The sequence below is a fragment of the Mus pahari genome, chromosome 4 (genome assembly GCF_900095145.1).
Source record: "Mus pahari chromosome 4, PAHARI_EIJ_v1.1, whole genome shotgun sequence".
Taxonomy (NCBI): Eukaryota; Metazoa; Chordata; class Mammalia; order Rodentia; family Muridae; genus Mus; species Mus pahari.
In genome coordinates this window covers 78,689,839-78,713,035 of record NC_034593.1, presented here as the reverse complement: position 1 = coordinate 78,713,035, position 23,197 = coordinate 78,689,839, and the positions used below count along the sequence as shown (strand labels likewise).

The following is a 23,197-nucleotide window of genomic DNA, read 5'->3' as shown; positions in this document are numbered from 1 at the left end:
GGTGTGGGGATATGGGGTTGCCTTTGACCTACCACAGCAGGTGTGGGGATATGGGGTTGCTTTTGACTGACCACAGCAGGTGACTATGATTTGCCTCTTGCTCCCTTTCCTTTCTGTCCCCTTTTCTCTCTATCTAGTGTTAGAGGGTTGAAAGGGTGGGGAAAAGGTGGAGAAGGGTGGAAGAAAGAAGAACCCACAAAGTAGAAAAAGACAACACACAACCATCCCAACTCCAGTTCCAGGGGATCCCACACTCTCTTTGGACCTCCATGGACACCAGGCACACATATGGAACATATACACGTGTTCAGAAAAAACATCCGAACACATAAAACTAAATAAAACTACTGAGTTATGAGTGTGTGTGAGGCCCTCCTACCATGGTGTTTGTAGAAATGCTTTATGAACCAAGTGTGGAACATGCAGGACTCTTTCTGCCTAATAAACCTCATGCTGCTGCCACCGCCACCACCTCCTTTCCTCCCTCTCCCTGGGCAGGGTCCCCAGAACACCTGCATGCTTGGCAAACTCTCTGTCACTTGGCCACACCAACAGAGTTCTGGAGCTTTTTTCACACAGTGCAAGCAGCAGCGTGGTGGCATAGTTTTCCAGGATGGAGAGGGCAATGCATTGGGTCAGCACCTGACTTTACACTGAACATCTTACACTATTTGTTTTATCATTTATTTATTCAAGTTTTTCTCTGGTTCTTATTTGAAATATTAGGAATTAAACACATGCACTGACAGATGCTGGGCAAGCATTCTATCCTCATTCTCTCTCTCTCTCTCTCTCTCTGTCTGTCTGTCTAATTTTATGTGTACGGTTGCTTTGCATGTATGTCTATGCACCATATGCATGCAAAGTGCACTCAGAGGCCAGATGAAGGCATCAAAACCCCTGGGACTGGAGCTACAGATAGATGGCTGTGAACTACCATGTGGGTGCTGGGGATTGAACCTGATACTCCAGAAGAGCAGCCGGACTCTAAGACATCTCTCCAGCTCTCTTGCTATGTAGCCCGGATTGGCCTTAGACTCACTTTCTGCTGAGATGACAGGAGTGTGACACCTAACTCACTGTGAGACTTTATTTTGAGGTATGGTCTCAGACTGGCTGTGAGAGCTAACCTTTGTTGTCATTCACACAACGAGGGATCTTCAGCTGAAGAATTGCCGCCATCAGATTGGCCTTTGGGATAGTTGGGGGCTGGAAGGGGTGTATAGCTGAACAACAGAATGCTTATCTAGCACAGATAAGGCAGTGAGTTCTATTCCCAGCACCGCAATAAACAGACACATTAACTAGGTAAGCTAAATGAAAGAGAGAGAGAGAGAGAGAGAGAGAGAGAGAGAGAGAGAGAGAGAGAAAGAAAGAAAGAAAGACTGTAGCTAGGGCTGCAGAGATGACTCAGCGGTTAAAGTACTTACTGCCTTACTGCTGTTCTAGAGGACCCTGGGGGGGGGAACCCTAGCACACACATCAGGTGGGTCACAACTGCCTAAAACTCCTGCTCCAGGGGGTCTCACGCAGTCTTCTGTCCTCCAGTGGGTACCTGAACATGTGCAGTATATATTCACTTAATAAATCTCTTATTTTTTAGATTTATCTATTTTGTGTGTTTGAGTGTTCTGCCTGCATCACATGTCTGTGCACCACTTCCGTGCCCGCTGTCCATGAAGGTCAAAAAAAGTGTCAGATCTTCTGGAACTGAAGTTGGAATGACTGTGAGTTACCATGTGGGTGCAGGGAACGGCACCCAGGACTCTTAAAAGAACAAGTGCTTTTAACTGCTGAGCCATCTCTCCAGTCCCTAAGTATATCTTTAAAAACAGCATAAAAACACTAGCTGAAGGGATCAAGCCAGAAAGCAGTGTTTCCCCATGGTTTTCACTTCCGTTCCTTCATCCAGGTTCCTGCCTTTAGCTCTTGTCCTGGCTTCTTCTGGCAATGGATATTAACTTATAAGCTGAAATAAACCCGTTCCTCCCCAACTGCTTTTGGTTAGAATAGTTTATTACAAGTTTAGAAAGCAGACCAGTAGACTGGCCTTGAACTCACTTTGCAGTCCAAGCCAGCCTTGAATTCACAATCCTTAATTTCCCAAGCATTTTTGTCACTAGGCCCACCAACCATTTAAATTATTCTTTAACCAGTAAGTAGGCCGTTGCTAGCTGCATGCACCCTGCCTATGATCGTTTCCATCCCACCCTCCAGCTCTCCCCAGGTAACTACCAACACACCCCACCTTTACCATTCCTCTGTTCTGCCAATGCTTCTGTTATTTTGTTATATTTGAACTTCAAGAACTTTAACTGTGCCTATGCTCTTCCATCCCAAGATGGCTCGGTGGTTAAGAGCACTGACTGCTCTTCCAGAGGTCCTGAATTCAATTCCCACCAACCACATAGTGACTCACAACCATCTGTGATGGGGTCTGATTCCTTCTTCTGGTGTGTCTGAAGACAGCTACAGTGTACTTATATAAATAAAGTAAATATTAAAAAAAAAAAAAAAGAGTAACTATCCCAACTTGACACTAGGTCACTGTGAGCAACAGTCCAAAACAATATAGGACCCCTGGGTGGGGAGATAGGGTCTCTTGGCTGCTTCACCGGGACAGGTTTTGGGACTCCAGCACCCTAAGCCTCAGCTTGGGATCTGATTACAGGATTTGGTGGCCACTGTAATCTGGGAACCGAACTCCTTCTTGGCAAGTGCTCTGCCATTAAACTAAGCAATACCTCCATCCCAACAGAAGGGTTACGTGAGGACCTCTTGGGAGAAAGAGTATAAGACAAGCTGTGAAACCTCTCTAAATAAATATTCTTACTACTGTAGCAAGGTGTCTGCACAGATTCAGGTCAATAGCTTTCAGGCTATTTGCACTATAATCTTTCCGCCAGAAGACAGGAAAATACAGCCAGGCGTGTCCAACCTGTGCCCCATTAAAGTGGAGGGCATCTGTGAATACCCCAAACAAAATCATTTGTGGCTTTTTTAAAATATAAAGACAAGAGTCTCTCATATTTTGGGATAGCCTGAACCCACTAGGTCTAGCCATAACTCCTATTCCTCCTCACCCCACCTCCCAAGTGCCAGGATTACAAGCATGTACCACTATATGCACACACCAGGTCGAACTCCGGGTTCTGTACATGCAGCCTACCAAAAGAGCTACATCCCCAGCCCCGCGATTTTGTTTTTCTTTTTTTATAATTCAGTCACGCAGTTTTTCGGCATGAACTTTGTAGTTAACAGTTTTGACAATGACAAATCGTTGCGTTCGCCTGTCGGATTCTCCTGGAACGCTCAGGCAAAGACAGATCTTATGCGGTGCTGTCAATCTCAGTAAAACTGCGGAGAGGGCTGAGGGTGCTAATTCTCAATTTGTGCATGAAGTTGACGATGGAGGTTTACGCATGCGCACCTCCTCGAGGCCCCAGAGAAACTGCCCAAAGCTAGAGCTTCAGGTAGTCTCACCCGTGCTGAACCTTCTGAGTATTACGCACGCGTCTTGTGCAGGCAGCGGTTGGCCGGTGCTTCCATCACTCAGCGGAAGGACCAATGGAGTGAGCCTAGTTACCTACTTCCCCCTGAGCAGCAGGCGGCGCCGGGCGTGGCTTGAGGGCCTTTGTTCCACGGGCGGCGGAACTTTGCGAGGGGCTCCGGAGCGTGTTCTGCCACCTGTTAAGCCCCGGAGAAGCAGCCAAGCGCTCAGCGACACCTCGGGGGGCAGAACGTACGGAAAGGGATGTTAGGTGACTCTACGGCCTACCTCCTATGCCCGCCCCCTTTCGCCTTAGAATGGAGGGTTCCTTTGAAACCCGGAAGCAATTCATCTCCCTCCGGAACACACCGCGGGTCACGTGAGGGCGCTGCGTAGCCGGCGCGTGACCCGGCGTCCTGCGGGTCTTCCCCTCCCCGGGGGCACCCAGCATGCTTTGGGCACGTGGCAACTCGTGTCCCAAATAGGAGCAGTCCTGGGCCGCTATCCTGTGAGGGTGGAGACGCTCCCCGAGACTGGACAGACACCGAGAGGTGGAGCTGAGCTAATACGAGGCCAAGGGGTAAATCTGACTCACCCGAGAGGCCGGAACTGACCTGCTGCAAACGACCAAGGAACTTCGCTAGGCTGGGTGGCTAGAACATGGCGGGGGCGGGGGGCGGGGAGGGGCGGGGACTGTAACCTATGCTAAGGCTACCTCTTCCATTTGACCCAAGACTGAAATAGGGCAGGAAAGTGGATTTGCTCTTCGTCCAGGTAGTGAGTGATTTCAGGCTGCAAACATTCAAGTGCAGAGCCTGAGATGGGATGACCTGGGTCCCTTCCACATCTGCTGATCGTTGAACAAGTTCCCACACAATCACAAGGCTGGAAAAGATAGCCCATGGGACTAAAGGATGAGTCAGCCCATAAGAACCACTGACCTTGGTAGCTGAGTCCAAGAGGCCCATACCCTAGTTCTGTTTTATATGGCAATACTCGAGGAGCTTGGCCTTCAGCTAAAAAGGAGAGTAGCTTCAAAAAGTTGCAGTTTGGGAGTATTTTTTATTAAAAAAACAACAACAACAACAACAAAAAAAAACTAGTGTGTACACATGTGTCCTGAGGAGGCCAGAGGGGTGTCGTATTAAGAACACTTGCTGGGGGAGTCAGTGGTTAAGAGCGTTGACCGCTCCTCCAGAGGACCTGCACCCACATTCTCAGCACCCACATGGCAGCTCACAACTGTCCTTACATAGACATACATGCAAGCAAACATCAATGCACATAAACAACAAAAAATGTTTGCTGACCTGAACTGTTTCTAGCACTCATGCTAACATCTCACAACTGCCTGTAACATTAGCTCCAATCAACTTGATGCCCTGCTTCAGCCTCTGGGAACACCCCCCCCCCCCATCACACACATACACCCATCTCACACACACACCCCACCCCCACACATCCATCTCACACACCCATCTCACACCCCACCCCCATCACACACACACACACACACACACAAGAAAATAAAATCACCCCCCTCCAAAGAAAAGACTTTGAAGTGGTGGCGCATGCCTTTAATCCCAGCACTTGGGAGGCAGAGGCAGGTGGATTTCTGAGTCCGAGGCCAGCCTGTTCTACAGAGTGAATTCTAGGACAGCCAGGGCTACACAGAGAAACCTTGTCTCAAAATAACAAAGAAAATAGAAAAGAAAATCACATTAAAAACACAACAAAAGGGCTGGAGAGATGGCTCAGCAGGTAAGAGCACTGAGCTCTTCCAAAGGTCCTGAGTTCAAATCCCAGCAGCCACATGGCAGCTCATAACCATCCGTAATGAGATCTGATGCCCTCTTCTGGGGTGTCTGAAGACAGCTACAGTATACTTACATATAATAAATCTTTAAAAAAAACAACAAAAATATGCACTGTCTCTCATTTGTCTTGTGTGTAGGCACCATGTCAGATAATGTCCAATATTTTTTAAGTTCCTTGGGATCATGTTTAGTTTCATTTTATTTACTTCTTTTTTTTTTAAATAGAATCCCAGGTATTCCAGTTATCCTGAACTCACCATATAGAAGAGGATGACCCTGAGCTTCTGATACTCCATCTCTTACTAGGATTCCAGGTGTGTGGCACCGCCTCTTTAAGTATTAGGCGCTGAGTGAAGTTTGAGCCCAGGACTTCCTGCTTGCTGGGCAAGGTCTCTGAGCTACATCCAGTGGCATCCCTGTGCCATTTCTGCAGCCATTGGAGGTAGTGCTTCAATTGAGGCTATCTCTTTCTGGGGGATTCCAGGTTGTGTCAAGTTGACAAAACCAACCAGGCTACACCTGCCATTTTGTACTATATGTGAAGCAGCACACTCAGTGTTGACAAGTATCAAAGTATTAGTTCTGAAAAATACTGAAGAGGTTCTACATGGAGAACTGTCAAATATGCAGCCAAGGTTGGTTGTTTTTTTCAATTTTTAAGACAGAGTTTCACTGTGTAGCCTTGGCCGTCCTGAAACTGTATGTCGATCAGGTTGGCCTAGAACTTAAGAGAGTTTTGCCTGCCTCTGCCTTTCACGTACTAGGATTAAAGGCATGCACCACTATATCCAGCCTTCAGCCAAGAGTTATATAAAAATACATCCATCTTATTAGTATGAAAATTTGCTTTCTTTTTGATATGGTCTCATGTAGTCTTAGCTGGGCTGGATGCTTTAATCTTTAATAACTTTAAAGACTACAAATATAGACCAGACAGTTTATGTATATTAAAGAATTTTATTTAAAATAAATCTGGGGGGGGGCTATGGAGATGGCACAAATATGTCTTTAGGTCAGCAAAGCTAGGTACAGTTGTGGGTGCCTGTAATCCCACATTGGGGAGGCAGGAGGATCATTGGGGCTTGTGGCCAGCTAGTATGACTAAAATGACAAACTCCAGATTTGGTCAAGAGTGACACAGGAGGACACCCACCAGCTCTGGCCTTCATATACCCCCCCCCAACACACACACACATACACAAATACAAACTTGTCATTTCCAGCAGATGTTTGATTTGTACATTTTATGTTCTGGATGTACAGAACATGAATTAAGCTGAAGAGAGGTTTGTGAGAAAGTGTAAGAAGCCTTGAGAGCTTGTGGGATACACTTTTGTTCCCAGTAGGAGCAGGCAGATCTCTGGAAATTCAGAGCCAGTCTGATATAGTGAGTTCCAGAAAGGCAGAGAGAACTTGTCCCAAACAGCAGGAAGGAAGGAAGGGAGGGAGGGAGGGAGGGAGGGAGGGAGGGAAAGAGAGACAGACAGACTCCTGACTAGGCTGGCCTCTGTTCTGATTCGGTAATCCTTCCAAAATGCATTGCTGTCAGTTTTTGCTAGCAAGTATTCTATCTCAGTTTACTGAAGTAGTGTCTTATGTAAGCCAGCCTGCCCTGCAGTTCACTCTGTAATCCAGATGTCCTTGAACTCCTGATCCTCCTGCCTCTACTTGTCCATACTGGGACTGTAGGCATGCGTCTGCCCTACTTTAGTTTTCTGAGTTCGTTCTGACACAGGTCCTACTGTGAAACCCAGGCTGCCCTGAGCTTCCCATTCTCCGGTGTGTTGCTCCAGCTCCTGGCTAACCTGAGTCATTTCTTTAAACTATTTTGAAGACCTAGAATGTGGAGAATAAAGCCTCATTGCTAAGGAAGGCCCTTCACATGGCCTCTGCTTACCCCTTCAGCTCTGCATGTCATTCTTGTTTATTCACCAGGGTTAGATTTCCATAAGGGCCCATACGCCTAGGAAATTCCTACACGCCTTCAAATATTCAGCTAATCTCTTCCTCTAAGATATTTCCCAGACCACTAGTTTGGAGTGGATGTGCCTAGTCTCTTGTCTGGAAAGCCCAGTTTCTACTGGTTCTTTTACTCTACTGTTCCTACTAGCAGTAGGAACCAACTGACTCCTTTCTGTTCTGGTGTACACCTAGAGCCCAAGGAATGGCATGGACTGAGCCTGGAAGGGGGCTTGTCTTGGCCTGTTGAAGGCCTTGAGAACCAGCAAGGCCTTTGCACTTTACTATGGAGTATCATGAATGGGTCAGATATCAAGGAAGCCAGAGACGGGGTGGGGGAAATAGCCTGAGAAGGGCAGGTGTGAATTACAGGAAATAGGCAGCTGTTCACATTGTATAGGAACACCCAGCAAGTGTCAGAACTAGACCACTATGCAGAGTCCACACAACTTGATATCACAACTGAGTGGGAAAGGCACCACACTGGCCAGGACAGTATAGTGATCATTTCTCATTTCTATTCATAAAGTTCTCCTGGTGCTAATACCACCCTGAGGTGGCTTGGCAATCCAGACTACTTTCAATAAATATGTATGGAGGTGTTTTGCCTGCAGGTATGTTAGCACACCACCTGCATGCAGTGCTTGCAGAGGCCAGAAGAGGGCGTCAGACCCCCAACTCAGGCTGATTTGCTCCATGGCTCTTCACAGTGACTTGCTCTTCCACAATGCTCAGACAGGAAAAAGCAGCACTTGGACAGGCAGGAACTCCCTGTATTTCAGAAGGGACACACATTCCAGCTCATTAGCCCCTTGGCCAGAACCAACCCCAAGCCCCACTGAACTACATGGGCTGGGAAAACAGCACAAGAGACAGGGAACATTAGTTTTTGTGAGCAACACTAAGGCTTATCCCAGATCCCAGTGAGTGATACCTACTGGTAGGAAGTTAGAGGAGGCAAGGCAGACTGAGGTCACCTGAGAGAAGAGTCCTCCCATGAACATGGATGAGCTGCGCAGTCCATCTTGCCTGTACACTCTACCCTGGAGCAATGTCTGGAGAAGTCAGGGAACTATACTGTGAAGATGACCTCATTCAAATGGCAGCTGGCAGGAGGCCCCTGGTCCTTGGCATGTGGGCTTTCCACAGGGCTGGTGTATAGCACAGCATTAGGGCAGATAAGAGAAACAGAAGCCGCCCTTGCCATGGAAAGCACATGCCATTACCTGCTTTCTTCTACTGGTTTCTCAGTGTGGGACCAGGCAGAGATAGTGGGAGGCCATTGTGGACAACAGTAATACCTTTTTCTCTTAGCTGTGAGTGAACTTCTGACCCTCCTGTCTATACCTAGAATATCTAGTGTGCACTACTGTGCTTGCTTTTACTGGAGACTGAACTAGGCCAAGCACTCTATCAACTGAGCTACAGCCTCCCCACCCCCCACACCACCTAGAGAACAACATCCTATTAACCCTTTCTTGATAAGGACACCATCTCTTTGCCACTGTTGAGGGAGAAGTGAGGTGAAATCCAGTGACCTTGTGAGAAAGGCAGGGCCAACACAGATCTAAGTATTTTGCAATATGGAAATCTGAGGCTGGAGGACATTCTGTGCCTGGCCTGACCCCTCTCCTCTCTCAACACCCTATCAGAGACCACGTCATCATAAGCATTTATAGGGTAGTCTTAGCCACTGAGCAAAGACCCCTCACTTGTTTTGCTGCTTTGGCACATGACACAGATCAGGGCAGTATATCAAGGCTTCCAGATGTGCAGAAATCTACCCGCAGCCTGGCTGTGCTAGGAAGTAGAAGGAGCATGTTACTGTGCCGGTGGGACACTGCTGGGCTGTGAAGGTGTACTCCATCTGTTTGACTGTGCCAAGGGAAGTCTGCTAAGAATGGCTGTCTGCAGTGGGAAGGCTAGATCTGACTCCAGGAACATTTGTTCTTCCCATGTTGCAGGATCCCTTTCAAGGCTTCTACCAGGAGCAACTGCCCACAGTTCTGCCTTAAGAATGCCTGAGAGACCTGGCATCAGAGCCTGCCCCCCAAATCATCACTCACTCTGCCAGGCACACCAGGTCTTCCTCCCTTTACTCGCCGCACCCAAGAAATCAAAACCCAAACTGAGGTATCAGAAACATGTTCTTTTTTTCTTTTAATAGTAAACCTCTTTACAACAAATATAGTGAAAGAGTTTTCAAACCAAACTCGTAAGAATCTCGAGGACTTTTCTTAATGTGCAGAATACTAGAAAGCATCACCGTACAGCACGGAAAGAAATAATGAAAACAAATCAACAGCCACACACTTGGACTCACCCAAGACCCAGGAGCCAGGAGTGTGGGTGATTGTCAAGTTTGGGGACGGGTCAGCTCTTGGCTGGCCCATCCCTCCATTCTTCCCTCTTTCTGGGACTTGAATGGGGTAGAGAATTGAGAATCTCCTTGGGAATCTCAGCCCTCCTACCCCATTACATCCCATCCCTTCTGCTTATGTAGAGGCAAACAGGGTGGAACAAGGAGCTCCCAGCCTCTAGGAGAGCCTACATCCCACAGGGGTTCCAGGGAGTTAGGTAAAAAAGAGAGAGAGAGAGATTTTTAGATACTTTCCCATCATTTCTGTCTCTCCAAACAAATAAATAACAAGCAAGAGAAGGTGCATTTCTTTCTTCCTTCCTGTTCGAGTTGGGGAGGGATGGATGGATGCACTGCTGGGGATGGAGGAAATGTGCTAAACTGAGGCATGTGGGGTGGCCCTCGGTCCCACTATCCCTGAAAGCAGAGGGGAACCTGGGTGGAAGGGCACTGGATGACGCCAGAGGCTACTTTGGCAAATACCCAGTTCTGGAGAGGGAGTGGAGAGGAGGCAAATTTGGCTTGTGAAAGGAAGAAAATAAGTCCCCATTTGAGGTCTAGGTTCCCAGGGATCCATTAACCTGGCCAGCCAGAAGCCCCTGCATAGCCCCAGGAGAAACCCAGGGATACTAAACTGCAGAAATGTCACATAGTCATTCACAGACTGCCCCTACAGTCAGGGACAGAGACCGAACTCATACATGTGTGTGCAGACACCACGTGCGCGCGCACACACACACACACACACACACACACACACACACACACACACAGAGGCACGCACACATCCGTACATGGCAATCACAAGCCAGGCTTGCTTTCAGGAAGCAGATGGCAAACTGTTGAGTAGCACACTGTGAACTACAGGGGCTTCACCCCCAGCTGTAATGGTGGCCAAGCTCAGCCTACAAGGATGGGCCTGAGATGAGGCCGTGAATCCACATTTATTGAGCACCTGTCATCCACCCATTCAGCATTTACTGAGGGCCTACAATGTGCCAGCTACTTCAAGGGGAGCACAGGACTACAACTCTGGCGTCTTTCAAAACTCCCTCCAGGAGTTGTGAGGAGTGGGAAGGTGAGGCATGTGGGTAGCACCCCATGCCTGGTCAGCTACAGGGGTAAACTCTGGGTAAGGGAGGGTCCATGCCTTACAAAAGGCAAAGCTCTGGGCAAGAGGAACTTGAGTTGGCTCCATAAACAAGTCAGAACTCCAGGGATGAACCGTGCCTGGGTGGGGCTAGTGGACAGCCATATGGAGGCAGAGCTCCAAATGTGAAGCCCTGGTGGAGGTAGGCTGCTGGAAGAAGCAGGAAGGCCAACTAGCACCCCTCCCCCATGACTTTAGTAAAATGTTTTGGGACTGAGAGCAGCCCGGGGAGGGGGTGAAGCCACAGAGTTGGAAGGCGCTGATCCCTTGTAAACACACCCAGCTCACACAGAGGCCCTTGGAGCTTGAGTCACTCAAAGGTACATCCGCACAGCTGCACACAAACACATAAATACAGGGTGAACCCAGATACGCCCCCACGAGCATGCTCACACCCCTCTGCTTCTGGCTCCTTCCCTGCATCAAGTGTCAAAATACTACAAAAGGCTGGGTCACAAGTGGGCAAAGACCATCTTACTACAACACTGAGCCTTGTCTAACTCTACCCTCCAGCTGGGAGGAACCCCAAGGGAGTATGTGCTGTCTCCCATCCCCTTTCCCCAGATGGGGAAGCAGAGGAAGGGCAGGGGTGATGACAACAGGCTGGGGAGGGGGCAAGCTATTCCCTCCAGTCTGACCTCAGATCCAGCAAGAGGTCCAAGGACCCAATGCTTCTTCCACTGCCCCTGGTGCTTGCTGCAGCCCCACAGAGGAGGCAACAAAGCATTAGTCTGGAGAGGAAGGCAAGAACACAGCAGAAGATCTCATCTGTACAGTACGGGCCATTTGAGTCATTATTATTACAATATACTTTGACAAAAATAGAATCTCATTTCATATCAATACAACAACAACAAACACAAGTTTCCTGGACGGTTACACTACTAACATTTGAAAGGTCTCTATTTACAATTACAGTAGCAATAGGGCAGGTTTGGGATGTGGCCTGGAGGTGGAGGGACAGGAGGTAGCGAGACAAGGAGCACGCAGAGAGCTGGGAGCTGGGGCAGGGGCAGGAGCGTGGGGCCTGGGGAAAGCCCAGGGCCTCATCTACAGGAGCCTCTAGCTCCACAGACCATGCTATGTGCCCAGTAGGTACTCTCCTGGACACAGGTGCACAAAGCCAAGAGGTGCCCTCCCCACCCTGCCCCTGACAAGTCTCCTGCTCTCAGTGCCCCGGGGAACCAAAGGACGACTCTGGCTCACCCTGGAGCCACTTCAATGAAGGTCCTCTCCCAACTCTCCCAGTACATGGCCAGCTTTCTTTAGGATTGGGGTAGGCTAAAGGATGGGGAGCTATTGCACTGTACATCTTAAAGGAAAAGCCGGGGGTAGGGTCCCGATTCACCACACCCAGTCCTTCTGTCCTCATCAGCCCTCTTTCTACAGCTGTCTCTCTCCATGTTATCTCTAGCGATTCCTACCTCAAGCCCCTTCCCTGGCCTCAGATTCCTAGGCAGCCTTTCTATCACCCAGATCTTGGGGTGTAACACACAGGATCAGCGAGTGTGGTACGTATGCAGGAAGCTGGAGGGACCAGGATGGGTATTAGCCGTGAACAGCCCAGAAGCAGAAACTCTGCCTCCTCCTATCCCCTGAGACACAAGCCCATCGTCAAGCCAGCTTTGGGTTTCAGTCCACTCTCTGGGTTTTGTTGTTGGGTAGTTTTTGGTTCTTTACGTCTATCTGGGATTGGGTAGGATGGGATGGGAGGCTCCACATGCAGGGCTCGGCACCTGTCCCTTCTCCAAGGCCTACCGCCTCCCCCCTTCCTGCAGCATATGTGTACAACGTGCAAAGTGTCCCCCCTTTCCCGCAATAAAGAGAGTCCCCCATCAGTGAAAATGGTGGGGGCAAGAAAGGGGCAAGAGCATCCCTCTCTCTAAAGCGAGAATTCGAATTTAAAAATATAATAATAATAACAATAATAATAATAATAATATAATTATACACAAATGTAACCATCAACAGGACATGGAGCAGAAGAAAGGAAGTGGGGTCGAGCGGGAGGAGCCCAGGATAGGGAGGGGTGGGCGGTGAGATTGTCAACTCTTCATCAGGGAGGCTGAAAGGAGGGAGTGGGAACCATCACTTTAATGTCTGTGAAGAAAGGAGATGGAGAAGGTGGTGTGAGGGGCAACATGGCCTATAGGATGCACCCAACCCTCCCAAGGGGTAACACTCTAGGGCGAGCGAGCGAGTGAGCGAGCGAGGCTAGCTGGAGGTCACTGAGCAGGGGACAGTGCTGCAGGGAGGGGTCGAGGGCTGTGAGTACTGACCCAAAGAAATGCCTGGCCACAAGGCCTCGGGTGGGAAAGAAAACAGGCTGAGTGCATGTGGGGCATCCCTGGGTGACGCAGACACCGGCAGACAGAAGGGCAGTGTTACAGTACCCAAGTATCCAGCCGCATCCTCTTCACAGCTGAGCCCTCAGCCTCAGGCTCTGGGGCTGGGCGCAGCAGGCCTAGTGTGGGCCCAAAGTCCCCCCGTCCATCATCCCGGTCCCCGGTCTCATAGGATCCTCCAGCTGGGCTGCTGAGACCTTCGCCAGGCTCAGGGCGGGCAGCTGGGAACACAGCTGGTGGAGGAGGTGCAGGGCTGCGTTCACGACTTGGGGACACTGGTTCAGACTTGATGCTGATGTGGGGGTGGGTAGTGACTGTGAGAGCAGCACCCACATGAGGCAAGGGGCTGCCAGGGCTGGAGTTTAGGGACACAGAGACAGGAACAGAAAGAGTGGGAAGAAGCCACCAGACAGGGTCAACACAACAGAATGAGAGTGGGGAGTTGGGGGAGGGAGATGCGTGTCAAAGGGAAAGAAGAGAAATGAGTGTTAGCTGCAGTCTGTCCACACCACTCTGTCCATCTTCTAAAGCCTACACCCTCAGCCCTGATGGCTGGGGGGAGGGGGCTCACGACTGCCACTTACTGAACACACGCACAACTCCAGGAGACCTGTCCCTCATTCCCCACCGTCCCCATGGAAAGCCTCCCAAAGACTCACATGAGGTTGCTGAGAGAAACGGGGACCAAGTGGGGCTGTTGCTGAGGTGGCTGCTGTGGCTGGGGCTGTGGCGGCTGTGGCTGTGACTGTGGCGGTTGTGGCGGTTGTGGCTGCTGGGGTGGCTGGGGCTGCTGCCAGGCGGTGACGTTGCCTAGTGCCAGCCCTGCAGGTGAACTGAAGGCTGGTAAGGAGGATAGCTCTGCACTGGGCAGCTGGTAATCTGCAGTAAGACAAAGTGGGGGAGAGCCTGGGTGTGGCGCACCTCACCCACCCCCCATCTTTCGGGAGGACCAGTGCTGTCTAAGCATAGATGTGAAGAATGAAGAATTCATGAAAATGACAGAGAAGACAAGCCTGATGATCACAAGGCATGTTTTCTTTTTTCTTTTTTGGTTTTTCTTTCTTTTTTTTTTTTTTTTCCAAAGATTTTATTTATTTATTATATGTAAGTACACTGTAGCTGTCTTCAGACACTCCAGAAGAGGGAGTCAGATCTCGTTAAGGATGGTTTGAGCCACCATGTGGTTGCTGGGATTTGAACTCTGCACCTTTGGAAAGAGCAGTCGGGTGCTCTTACCCACTGATCCATCTCACCAGCCCTCTTTTTTGGTTTTTCAAGACAGGGTTTCTCGGTGCAGTCCTGGCTGTCCTGGAACTCACTCTGTAGACCAGGCTGGCCTTGAACTCAGAAATCCACCTGCCTCTGCCTCCCAAGTGCTGGGATCACAGGCATATTTTCTTTAACGGGGTAAAAGGGCAAGTGGTTTTTAAGATATTGTCAGTTTTAAAATCAATCATGGCGGGTGGTGGTGGCAGAGGCTGGCGGTGAATTTCTGAGTTCAAGGCCAGCCTGGTCTACAAAGTGAGTTCCAGGACAGGCAGGGCTATACTGAGAAACCCTGTCTCCAAAAAAAAAAAAAAAAAAAAAAAAAAAAAAAAAAATCAATCATTGCTTTCATAAGGGCAGTTACAAAAAAGAAATGGAGAAGGGCCCAGTATTGATCCAACTGCAGTCTCTTCACCTGCCCAGTTTCAGGCAGTGAAGAGGCAACAGGGAGCTCTGAGAACCCCAGGGTAATGGGACCAGGAAGCACAAACACTCTCCCTTCTGCCTTGGCCCCACATGGGCTTAAGCTCCCATACAGACACAGAGGAAATGGGCCTGACATTCAGTCTTCATGTTCCTGAAGCAGAAAGGGGCTTCATTCAGGGCCTAAGATAGGGTCAAGTGAGTCAGGTTCCGGGAGACTTATGGGGTACTTCCTGTCTAGGCACTGATCTTAAGATACTGTGATCTCTGCATTGTTATCAAGTAACCTGTTAAGCACCTCACTTGCTAGTCACACTGCCCTAATATGCCTCGTGCTGTACTGTCTGAGTATTCAGAAATGCCTTCCCCAAGAGCCATAAAGATGTGTACACAGTGGAAGGACATGTTAGAAAGATATGTACTGTCCAGTCCAGTCACCCAACCTATGTTCCATTGTGAATCCAAGGTCACTTGCTCTAGCCCTGTTTGTGCAGGAAGATGGCTTGACCTCTGCAACATTTATGGCTGAAGCCATGACAGACTCTTGGCAGCCTCCCCACAGTCACAGGCTGTGAGATCCCGGGCAAGTGCTGACTGTCAGGAGCACAGCCACCCAGGAGAGGCAGGCGTGGCAAAGCCATGTAGGACAGCAACACTATAAGGCTCCTGGTGAATGCCGAGACTTACTAAGCACCATTGCTCACAAGAGACAGTGCAGCCTCAGGTTGGAGGAGCTGCCTGCTGCCTGCTCACAGGAAAGCTAGGCTAGTGAGTGGCAGCTCTCACAAGCCCTGACGCCTGTCCTTTATGGCATTTCTACAGTGCGGAGATGGAAGGCAGCCCTGCACCTCAGGGCAAGCACTCGCCACTGATCTTACCTGCCCTCTCCTTTTTTTGTTTGTTTTGAGACAGGGTCTCACTATGTATCCCTGGCTGACCTCAGTATGTAGGCCTGAGTGGCCTTGAATCCATAAAGATCTGCCTGCCTCTACTGAGATTAAAGGAGTGCACCACCATGCTACCTTTAAGCTTCACTCTAGTTGGTCAATGCCAGTTACTAGTATGTATGTATGTATGTATGTATACATGCATGTATGTAAAGTCTTTTTCCCCCTAGAATTTTTACAAATAGTTTATTTTATGTGCATTGGTGTTTTGCTGGCATGTATATCTGTGTGAGGATGTCAGATCCGCTGAAACTAAAGTTACAAACAGTTGTGAGCCACCAGTTAGTGTTTGGAATTGAACCTGGGTCCCCTAGAAGAACAGCCAGTACTCTTAACCACTGAGTGAACTCTCCAACCCCCTGGTTACTCATTTTAAAAACTAGTATAAATGCAAAATGTGGCCTCTGGGACTAACTGTATTCTGTGCTTATTTTACAAACAAGAAAATCAGGCCCGGGCTGGAGAGATGGCTCAATGGGTAAGAGCACTAACTGCTCTTCCGAAGGTCCTGAGTTCAAATCCCAGCAACCACATGGTGGCTCACAACCATCTATAATGAGATCTGACACCCTCTTCTGGTGTGTCTGAAGACAGCTACAGTGTACTTACATATAATAAATAAATAAATCTTTAAAAAAAACAAAAAAACAAAAAAAAAAAAACCAAAGAAAATCAGGCCCAAGCTTGGCGTGGTGGCGCACGCCTTTAATCCCAGCACTTGGGAGGCAGAGGCAGGCGGATTTCTGAGTTCGAGGCCAGCCTGGTCTACAAAGTGAGTTCCAGGACAGTCAGGACTATACAGAGAAACCCTGTCTCGAAAAAAAAAAAAAAAAAAAAAAAACAGGCCCAGAATAGGCCAGTGCTTTCCCTAAGGAGACATCAGAATCCAGCTCTCAGTTCTGCCTATCCCAGCACCGGCGCTCTATCCACTGGGAGGGTTATTTCCTAAGGGTCAAGAAGTCGGCCTCCAGGCCACCTGGCTACCTCCTTAAGCTGTTCTTGTAGTCACCACAGACAGACCTCTAGAGGTAGTGTCCACAAAGGCCAGGCCCCTCTCCTCTTACACAAGATATTACCATAGTAGATCACTTAGCACCTACTGGAGTTTGGCTCACATCAGATGTGGTATCTGAAAATGTCTGCTGCTGACAGAAGTCTGCTCAGCTACTCCTGTAGCAACAGCAACTGGAGCTTTCTCAGGGCCAAAGCTGCTTTCACACCCTAGAGACACAAGCAGTCCACGCGGAGAGCTGAGATGAACTAACTTCCCTCCTACTTCACAAGACTGAATGGGAAAAGCACAGGCAGCCACCATGGTAGGATTCCTGAACAAACAGTGCTTCTGAGGAGATCTGGGCTGTGTGCAGCTCACTTCCCCATTAGACTCAGAAAGTTGGTTTTCCTCCTTGTCTTGGGAATGGGTGACAGGCTGAGGGAGCTTATTACCCTTTTACCTACCTGTGTGCCCTGAACCAGGCCTTCAGGCTGCCACTTCTAAAGCAGCTAGCCCCTCCTCAGCCTCAAGATTCAATAACCTGGGAGTGGGGATGTTGTGAGGCAGTCAAGGAACTGGGGTCAGAGACATCTGCCCAGAGTCCTCCACAGCCTGGCTCCTGCAGGAGCATGAAGTAGGCTGCTGCCTGGCGCTCAGCATCTCTCCTGCTGCTGGGGAAGGGCAAAGGTGGGGTCTGCACCTTAACATGCTTCAGCTCCAAAAGAACTGGCAGAGGTGGAGGCATTTACTGTCACCACAGAATAGCCTGAACACTGGTCACTCACGTGTGAGGGTCAGTGAATGAAGTGGGAAAGAAAGAGCTTACTGCCACACAAAAGCTCCAAGACCAGGTGACAACGCATTTCCCCACTAGCAAGTCCTTCCTGGGCAGACACAGCAGCCTGAATGCAGCAGAGGATGGCTGCGGGCATCACACTGTTCTGGGGAAGGTGTGAGAGGCTGTCAGAGCCATGCCAGCTTGCATTATATGTCCCACAGTTCTTCCCAGAGGCCTCTGCCATGTCCCCAGGTAACTGCTCACCTTCAGACCTATCCAGCCTTCCCCAGGCTTATCCTGCCTCCCACCCACTGTTGTACTGAGCCATCTCTGCTCCTCCAGGAAGCTCTGCTGCACTGACCATGTCCCTTCCCCAGTCCCCGAACCATAACTCTATCAGCCTGGTGTGCCTGAGTCATGTGCTCAGCCACCTCTGGCCTGTCCCCCTCACACTGGACAGGAGTTACTCTTCCACAAGGACCTATGTTAAAAATAAAAGATACCTGGTTAAAAGTAAATTTTATATTTTAACAATGCATTTTTAAAAAGTATGTCTTTGGGATGTACTTTAGCACAAATAGTGCCTTTGGGATACATTTAAGACTGAAAAAGAACTTGTTTTGTCTGAAGTTCAAATCAAGAATTTTATTTATTTCTCTGTTTATAAACTTTTTTAAAAAAGATTTAATTTTTTTATGTGTATATGTTTGTATGTATGCCACATGTGGTCAGGTGCTTGATAGAGGCTAGAAGAGGGTGCTGGATCAATTACAAGTAGTTGTGAGTAAGTGTGTGTGGTGCTGGGAACTGAACGTGGGCTCTGTGGAAGAGCAGCAAGTTTTCCTAACTGCGGAGCACCCTCTCTAGTCCGTTTTGTTTTCTGAAACAAAGTCTCCTGTCACTGAGCTGGACTTTAATCCCCTGTGTAGCTGAGGGTGACAATAAACTTCTGGTTCTCTGGTCTCCACCTCCTCGGTGCTCAGATTACAGACAAGTGCTACCACATCTGGCTTATAAATAGTGCTAGCAACTGAGCGTAAGGCTTCATGCCTGCAAGGTAAACCCTTTCTTTACCAACTGAGCTCCACCCCCAGCCCAGGATTCTGTTTTTAATGTTTAATCTACTGATTACCACACTAATTAGTGAAGAACCTTCCTCAGACTGGAAGGAGCATCCAGTGACTGTCTCTGGTCACTCCCCTGCCCTATGCACAAGAACACAAGGTACCAAGTTATATCAACACTCACCTGTGTTGTAGGCAGTGGGCATGGAGGAGAAGGGGAGGCCCTGGCTGAGTAAACTTGGTGTTGCCACGGAAACCACTGGGGTGGTGAGTGAGTGGGTAGACTGGGAGACCCCAAGGCGCTGGGCATTGTTCTGTAGGAGAAAACTGTCTGTCAAGAGATGGCAAATGGGAGGGCTGTCTCGAGGTGGTCAACCATACTGCATCTGAACTAGGTCCCTGAATTCCAAGGGAAGGTATCATAGCATGGAGGCCCTCAGACTCACTAACACAGTTGGTGTGTTTGAAGGCCTCAAGACTCACAGGGAAAAACATGCACACACAGATTCACTTGCATCTGCACCCAACAGACAGGAAGCCATGGGAGCAGCCTGGAGCTCAATGTGAACACTGCCCTGCTATCTGGGTGGAGCAACAGAAGGAAGAGATGTGGTCTCTCTTGGGCTAAGACCACTAATACAGTAGTAGATGTCCCAGGAGATGTATACTGGCATCTGGGAACGGAACGTGGGATCTGGGGTGGCATGTGATTGCATGTATGCACACACGTGTGTAGGGCTGTCAGCTCCATCTGCTGCTGAGTCACTTGTTTATTCCAGCTCCATGCTGGGGCCGAGGCTGCCGGTGTGTTGGCCGCCAAAGCCCGCTTGCCTTTTCCAGCCTTTCTGGCCTCCTGTCAGCAAACTGGGGAGGAAGCACCCTCCTCTTTCCTGGCTGATGATGAGTGTAAGCACAGGAGGGGCTGTGCATGTCTCTAAGTGCCTGTGAGAGTGAACAGGCAGGCATGGAAGTCCTTGCTAAGGACAAGTCCAGTGCTGACTGCCTCAAGCCTTGGACTTTCCGAGATTTTCTTGTAAGGATTAGGCTTGTGTCTTGGGTTCCAATGTTGTGTGGGCCTATATGGACTCAGGAGGCCAGTGGAAACTAAGGGCTTAATTCAGGTATCTGCTGGGGCCTCATAGGCCTGGGGATAGCCTCATGCTCTTTTCCACATGCACACACATATACATGTATGAATAAGTGTGGTAACACACAAACATCCATGCACACACAGATGGCACATGCATGCCATGTCCAGCCCTTCCCTCTACCCCATTCACCTTAGTATCCCACTCAGCTAGCTCTATGCACAGCTCCTGACAACCACACATTAAACACACAGGGAGAAGACAGGTACATAAACTCATGCTGCAGACAGAGTAACACTAGGCAAAGCTAGAACTCAAAGACCCTGTTAACATCTCAGCTGCACTTACCAGATCTAAATGGTCCTCAGTCTGGGAGCAGAAATAAAACCAAAAGGAAGGCTCAGGCTACGGTCCTGCCCTTCCCATATGGCCACCCCATCCCCCATCTGCCTAAGAGCAAGCGTTCTTTCTGGCCCCAAAGGATATCTAGACAATCTGTCTATCTGAGAGCCATAAAATGCTGTATCCTGGCCTCCATCAGCCAGATATCGTCTGCCAGTCCTTATTCTCATGGTGCAGTGTGAATTCCTTTTACCATCTTCATCATACACCCTTTTCTCCTATCTCCTGTTCATTTTTACTGCCCTCTGGTCAGCACTGCTATGGTCCAAAGGCCCTCAGGGAAGAAAACATTCAAAGCTATGTTCTGTCTCTCTCTCAACAAGTCCTACCTGCTACTAACCTTCATTTTCTTGCTTTTCTTCCCATCTCCCAGACCCTGCCAAAGCCCAGAAACCCACTCACCAAATGATGCATTAACCCTTTGCCTCCCTGGGAAGTGATGACCCGCAGATCAGGCTTGCGGCTGGGGGCTCCAAGCTGGGTGTTGTGGGTGGGTGGGGGCGGAGACTTGGCAGGGATGACTTTGTTTAGGCTGTTGCCATTGGCCACAGGGAGGAGGCCAGGGGAAGCTCGGGCACTGACATAGCCATTCCCTGGAAAAGTGAGATGAGAAACAAAAAATGCTGGCCTGCCTCTGTACCTGCCAACTGCCCCCGACAAGCATATCTGTCACCTGGAGGCTCTTGGAGGCATGCCAGCGTTCTACATGGATGCTGTCTGCCTGACTGGCACTGCCTAAAGCCTTGGTTCCCAATCACTTGACAAAGTGAGCCTCTAAGCCACAATGATGGGACCAGAGGTAGAACTGACAAGAAACCATTGCCACTGCCAGCCCCAGGCACTTAAAGAGAGCCCTGCAGCCATGCTTTTCCCTAAGCCTGGCACTCAGACCCCTCCACAGGCTTCACACAGGACACATAACTGGAGTGGGAAGGGTGGCAGGCTGTGACCACCAGAGCCAGGCAACCATTTAGACTGTTTCCTTGCCAGGAACTGGAACTCTGTGTTTTCCATTAGCACAAGGCAAGATGCCCACCATCATGGGGAAACAGGCCACTGACTGTTGGTAAGGGTGTTGCTGGCACTGGGGGCTGACGACATGGTCACTCCCATAACTAGAGCTGGGAAAAAGGCAACACAACCTCTACACTGGCTCTGCACTCGGCCATGTCCAGTCTTCCACACAGTGTCTCACCCACGCTCACATCAACCCTGTGAGGAGCATGGTATCGACTTTTTGTCAGTTCTGGGCACATGACACTAGAGGAAACATGACACTGGTTGAGAGGGCTGTGGTGACTTCTCCACAACTACCCAGGGCCATCTCATTGAGGTCCCAACGCTGGGCTCCAGGGCTTGTGAGTCTATGGTCTCATGACCCTAGTGCACAACCACTTCTACAGTACCCTCACGCCCACCCACCTCACACAGGACCCATAATGATCAGACAGGAAACGGGTAGCACTTGGCTGAGACTGGGCTGGAAGAGCCTGAGGTTCAGGAATGTAAGTTGTCCCCACAGTGAGAAATTCCACCTTTCTCTGCTTTCTCTGTCCGCTACAAGCACATGGTTACCCACAAAGTGTGTTGCTGTTTCTATCTCAACTCCAAGATCACTTTGGGAATGGCAAGAATGACAGGGTGATGTCAATGGTGACATTAGAAGGAAGTCACTAGCCAAACCCCAGCAGCACAGATCAAGAGTGGCTAGCCGTGTCGGGGCCCAGGGGCAATGGTGGTTGCTTCCTATAACTCTAGTGTGAATGCCTATAGGTGCACATCTGTATGGTGACTCCATAGGAACACAGAGACCTGTGTGCACGGTGGTGTTCGGATGCCTACCATTTGTCGAGACAAGTCCTGATCCCAACAAGATGCCCCATTTTAATCTGAAAATGCTGGACCATGGCCAGGTGTGGTGGTGCATGCCTTTGATCCCAGCACTCAGACGGCAGAGGCAGGTGGATTCTATGAGTTTGAGGGCATCTTAGTCTATATAGCAAGTTCCAGGCTAGCAAGGCTACATAGTAAGACCTGTCTCAAGAAAAAAGAAAAGAAAAAGAAAAAAAAAAAACCCAAGAGGGGGTGGCAGGCTAACATCTTCTGATGCATCCTGCCTAGGCCCTGTTATTTCCCTCCCCTGGTCTGAGCCACCCTGTGGAGGCAGCTACACTCACCTACGGGGCTGGGGCAGGCTCCATTAGCACTGTTGAGGTCTCCACCCAGCATGGCTCCTGGGAGAAAAGCAGAGCTACCATGAGCTTTGTCTTGGGACTGGACAAGAAGAGGGGGCTCTGAGGAGTCCTGGACCTTTTCCCCTCAAGAGTCATACACACACAGAAACGCTGCAAAGGGAAGACCCTCCACTGAGAATAGAAGCCCAGAGCCCCTCCATAGCTCACTTCCACCTCAGGGACTCACCCTGCAGCCCACTTACCTGCACTAGCAGGCCGCTGGGGCAGGCCTGGAGAAACACTGTTTCTCTGTAGTGCTGGCTGTTGGGGGGACAGGAGCCGTGGGTCCGTAAGGGATGATGTCACCAGGGAAGGAGTGACCAGAGAGCTACTTGGATTGCTGAACTGCATGGAGCTCTGATTGGACACGGGCACTGTGACAGGCATGGCAAAGTTGGGGGCCGGAACAGATGACTAGACAGAAAGATGGAGGGTAATGTCACACCAGGTCAATCTCTCCCCCTATACCCTTTTTGCCTGAGAGGGTAGACACAAGAGTTCTTTGGTTCCTGAACTGTATCTCCAAAGGCCAGAAGCTTGGGCTCCCTGCCTTCAGCCCTTTGGTAGCCCTGCCTACCTCCCATTAGAAAGGTAGAGCACCTTGTAATACAGCTCTGACCCAAGGCAAGAGAGGCAGGCTCTGCCCACTGCAGGTGGGACTGGATACCCCCAGTGGAGGTGGGTTAGTCCTCAGCCAGGCAGGACACACTGGGAGCAAGTTAGTGCCCTGGGTACAGACCCGAACTCGCATAGTACTGGGGATATGGCTTCGGTAAGTGGCCACCACCTTCTGGCCTGCTTTAGGAGCAGCTCAAGCCCACCTTTCTACCATCCCTTTAGCAGTTCTGCTTCCTTTATAGGAAAAAAAAAAAAAAAAAAAA

At 49.6% G+C, this 23,197-nt stretch overlaps 1 protein-coding gene and 1 long non-coding RNA gene across 7 annotated transcripts in view; one reads left to right on the top strand and one right to left on the bottom strand.

The window, feature by feature from the left end:
- Positions 1–3,873: 3,873 nt before the first annotated feature.
- Positions 3,874–9,921, top strand: LOC110319785. Its single transcript, XR_002380427.1, has 3 exons — positions 3,874–4,070; positions 5,533–5,621; positions 9,231–9,921. It is a non-coding gene; the product is annotated as an uncharacterized LOC110319785 (long non-coding RNA).
- Mef2d (myocyte enhancer factor 2D) overlaps positions 9,396–23,197 on the bottom strand; it is a 29,948-nt gene continuing 16,146 nt past the window's right edge. For 2 of the 6 annotated variants that reach the window (XM_029537177.1, XM_029537176.1), the window contains 8 exons: positions 22,520–22,730; positions 22,260–22,316; positions 20,485–20,675; positions 20,029–20,049; positions 18,777–18,906; positions 13,780–13,999; positions 13,169–13,475; positions 9,417–12,875 (listed from right to left, as the gene is read on the bottom strand). In XM_029537177.1, coding sequence (XP_029393037.1) covers positions 12,864–12,875; positions 13,169–13,475; positions 13,780–13,999; positions 18,777–18,906; positions 20,029–20,049; positions 20,485–20,675; positions 22,260–22,316; positions 22,520–22,730 — 1,149 coding nt within the window. In that variant the 3' untranslated portion in view covers positions 9,417–12,863. Of the gene's footprint in view, positions 12,876–13,054; positions 13,476–13,779; positions 14,000–18,776; positions 18,907–20,028; positions 20,050–20,484; positions 20,676–22,259; positions 22,317–22,519; positions 22,731–23,197 lie in introns of all 6 variants that reach the window. The other 4 variants (XM_021195353.2, XM_021195354.2, XM_021195350.2 and 1 more) reach the window with 3 other exon arrangements.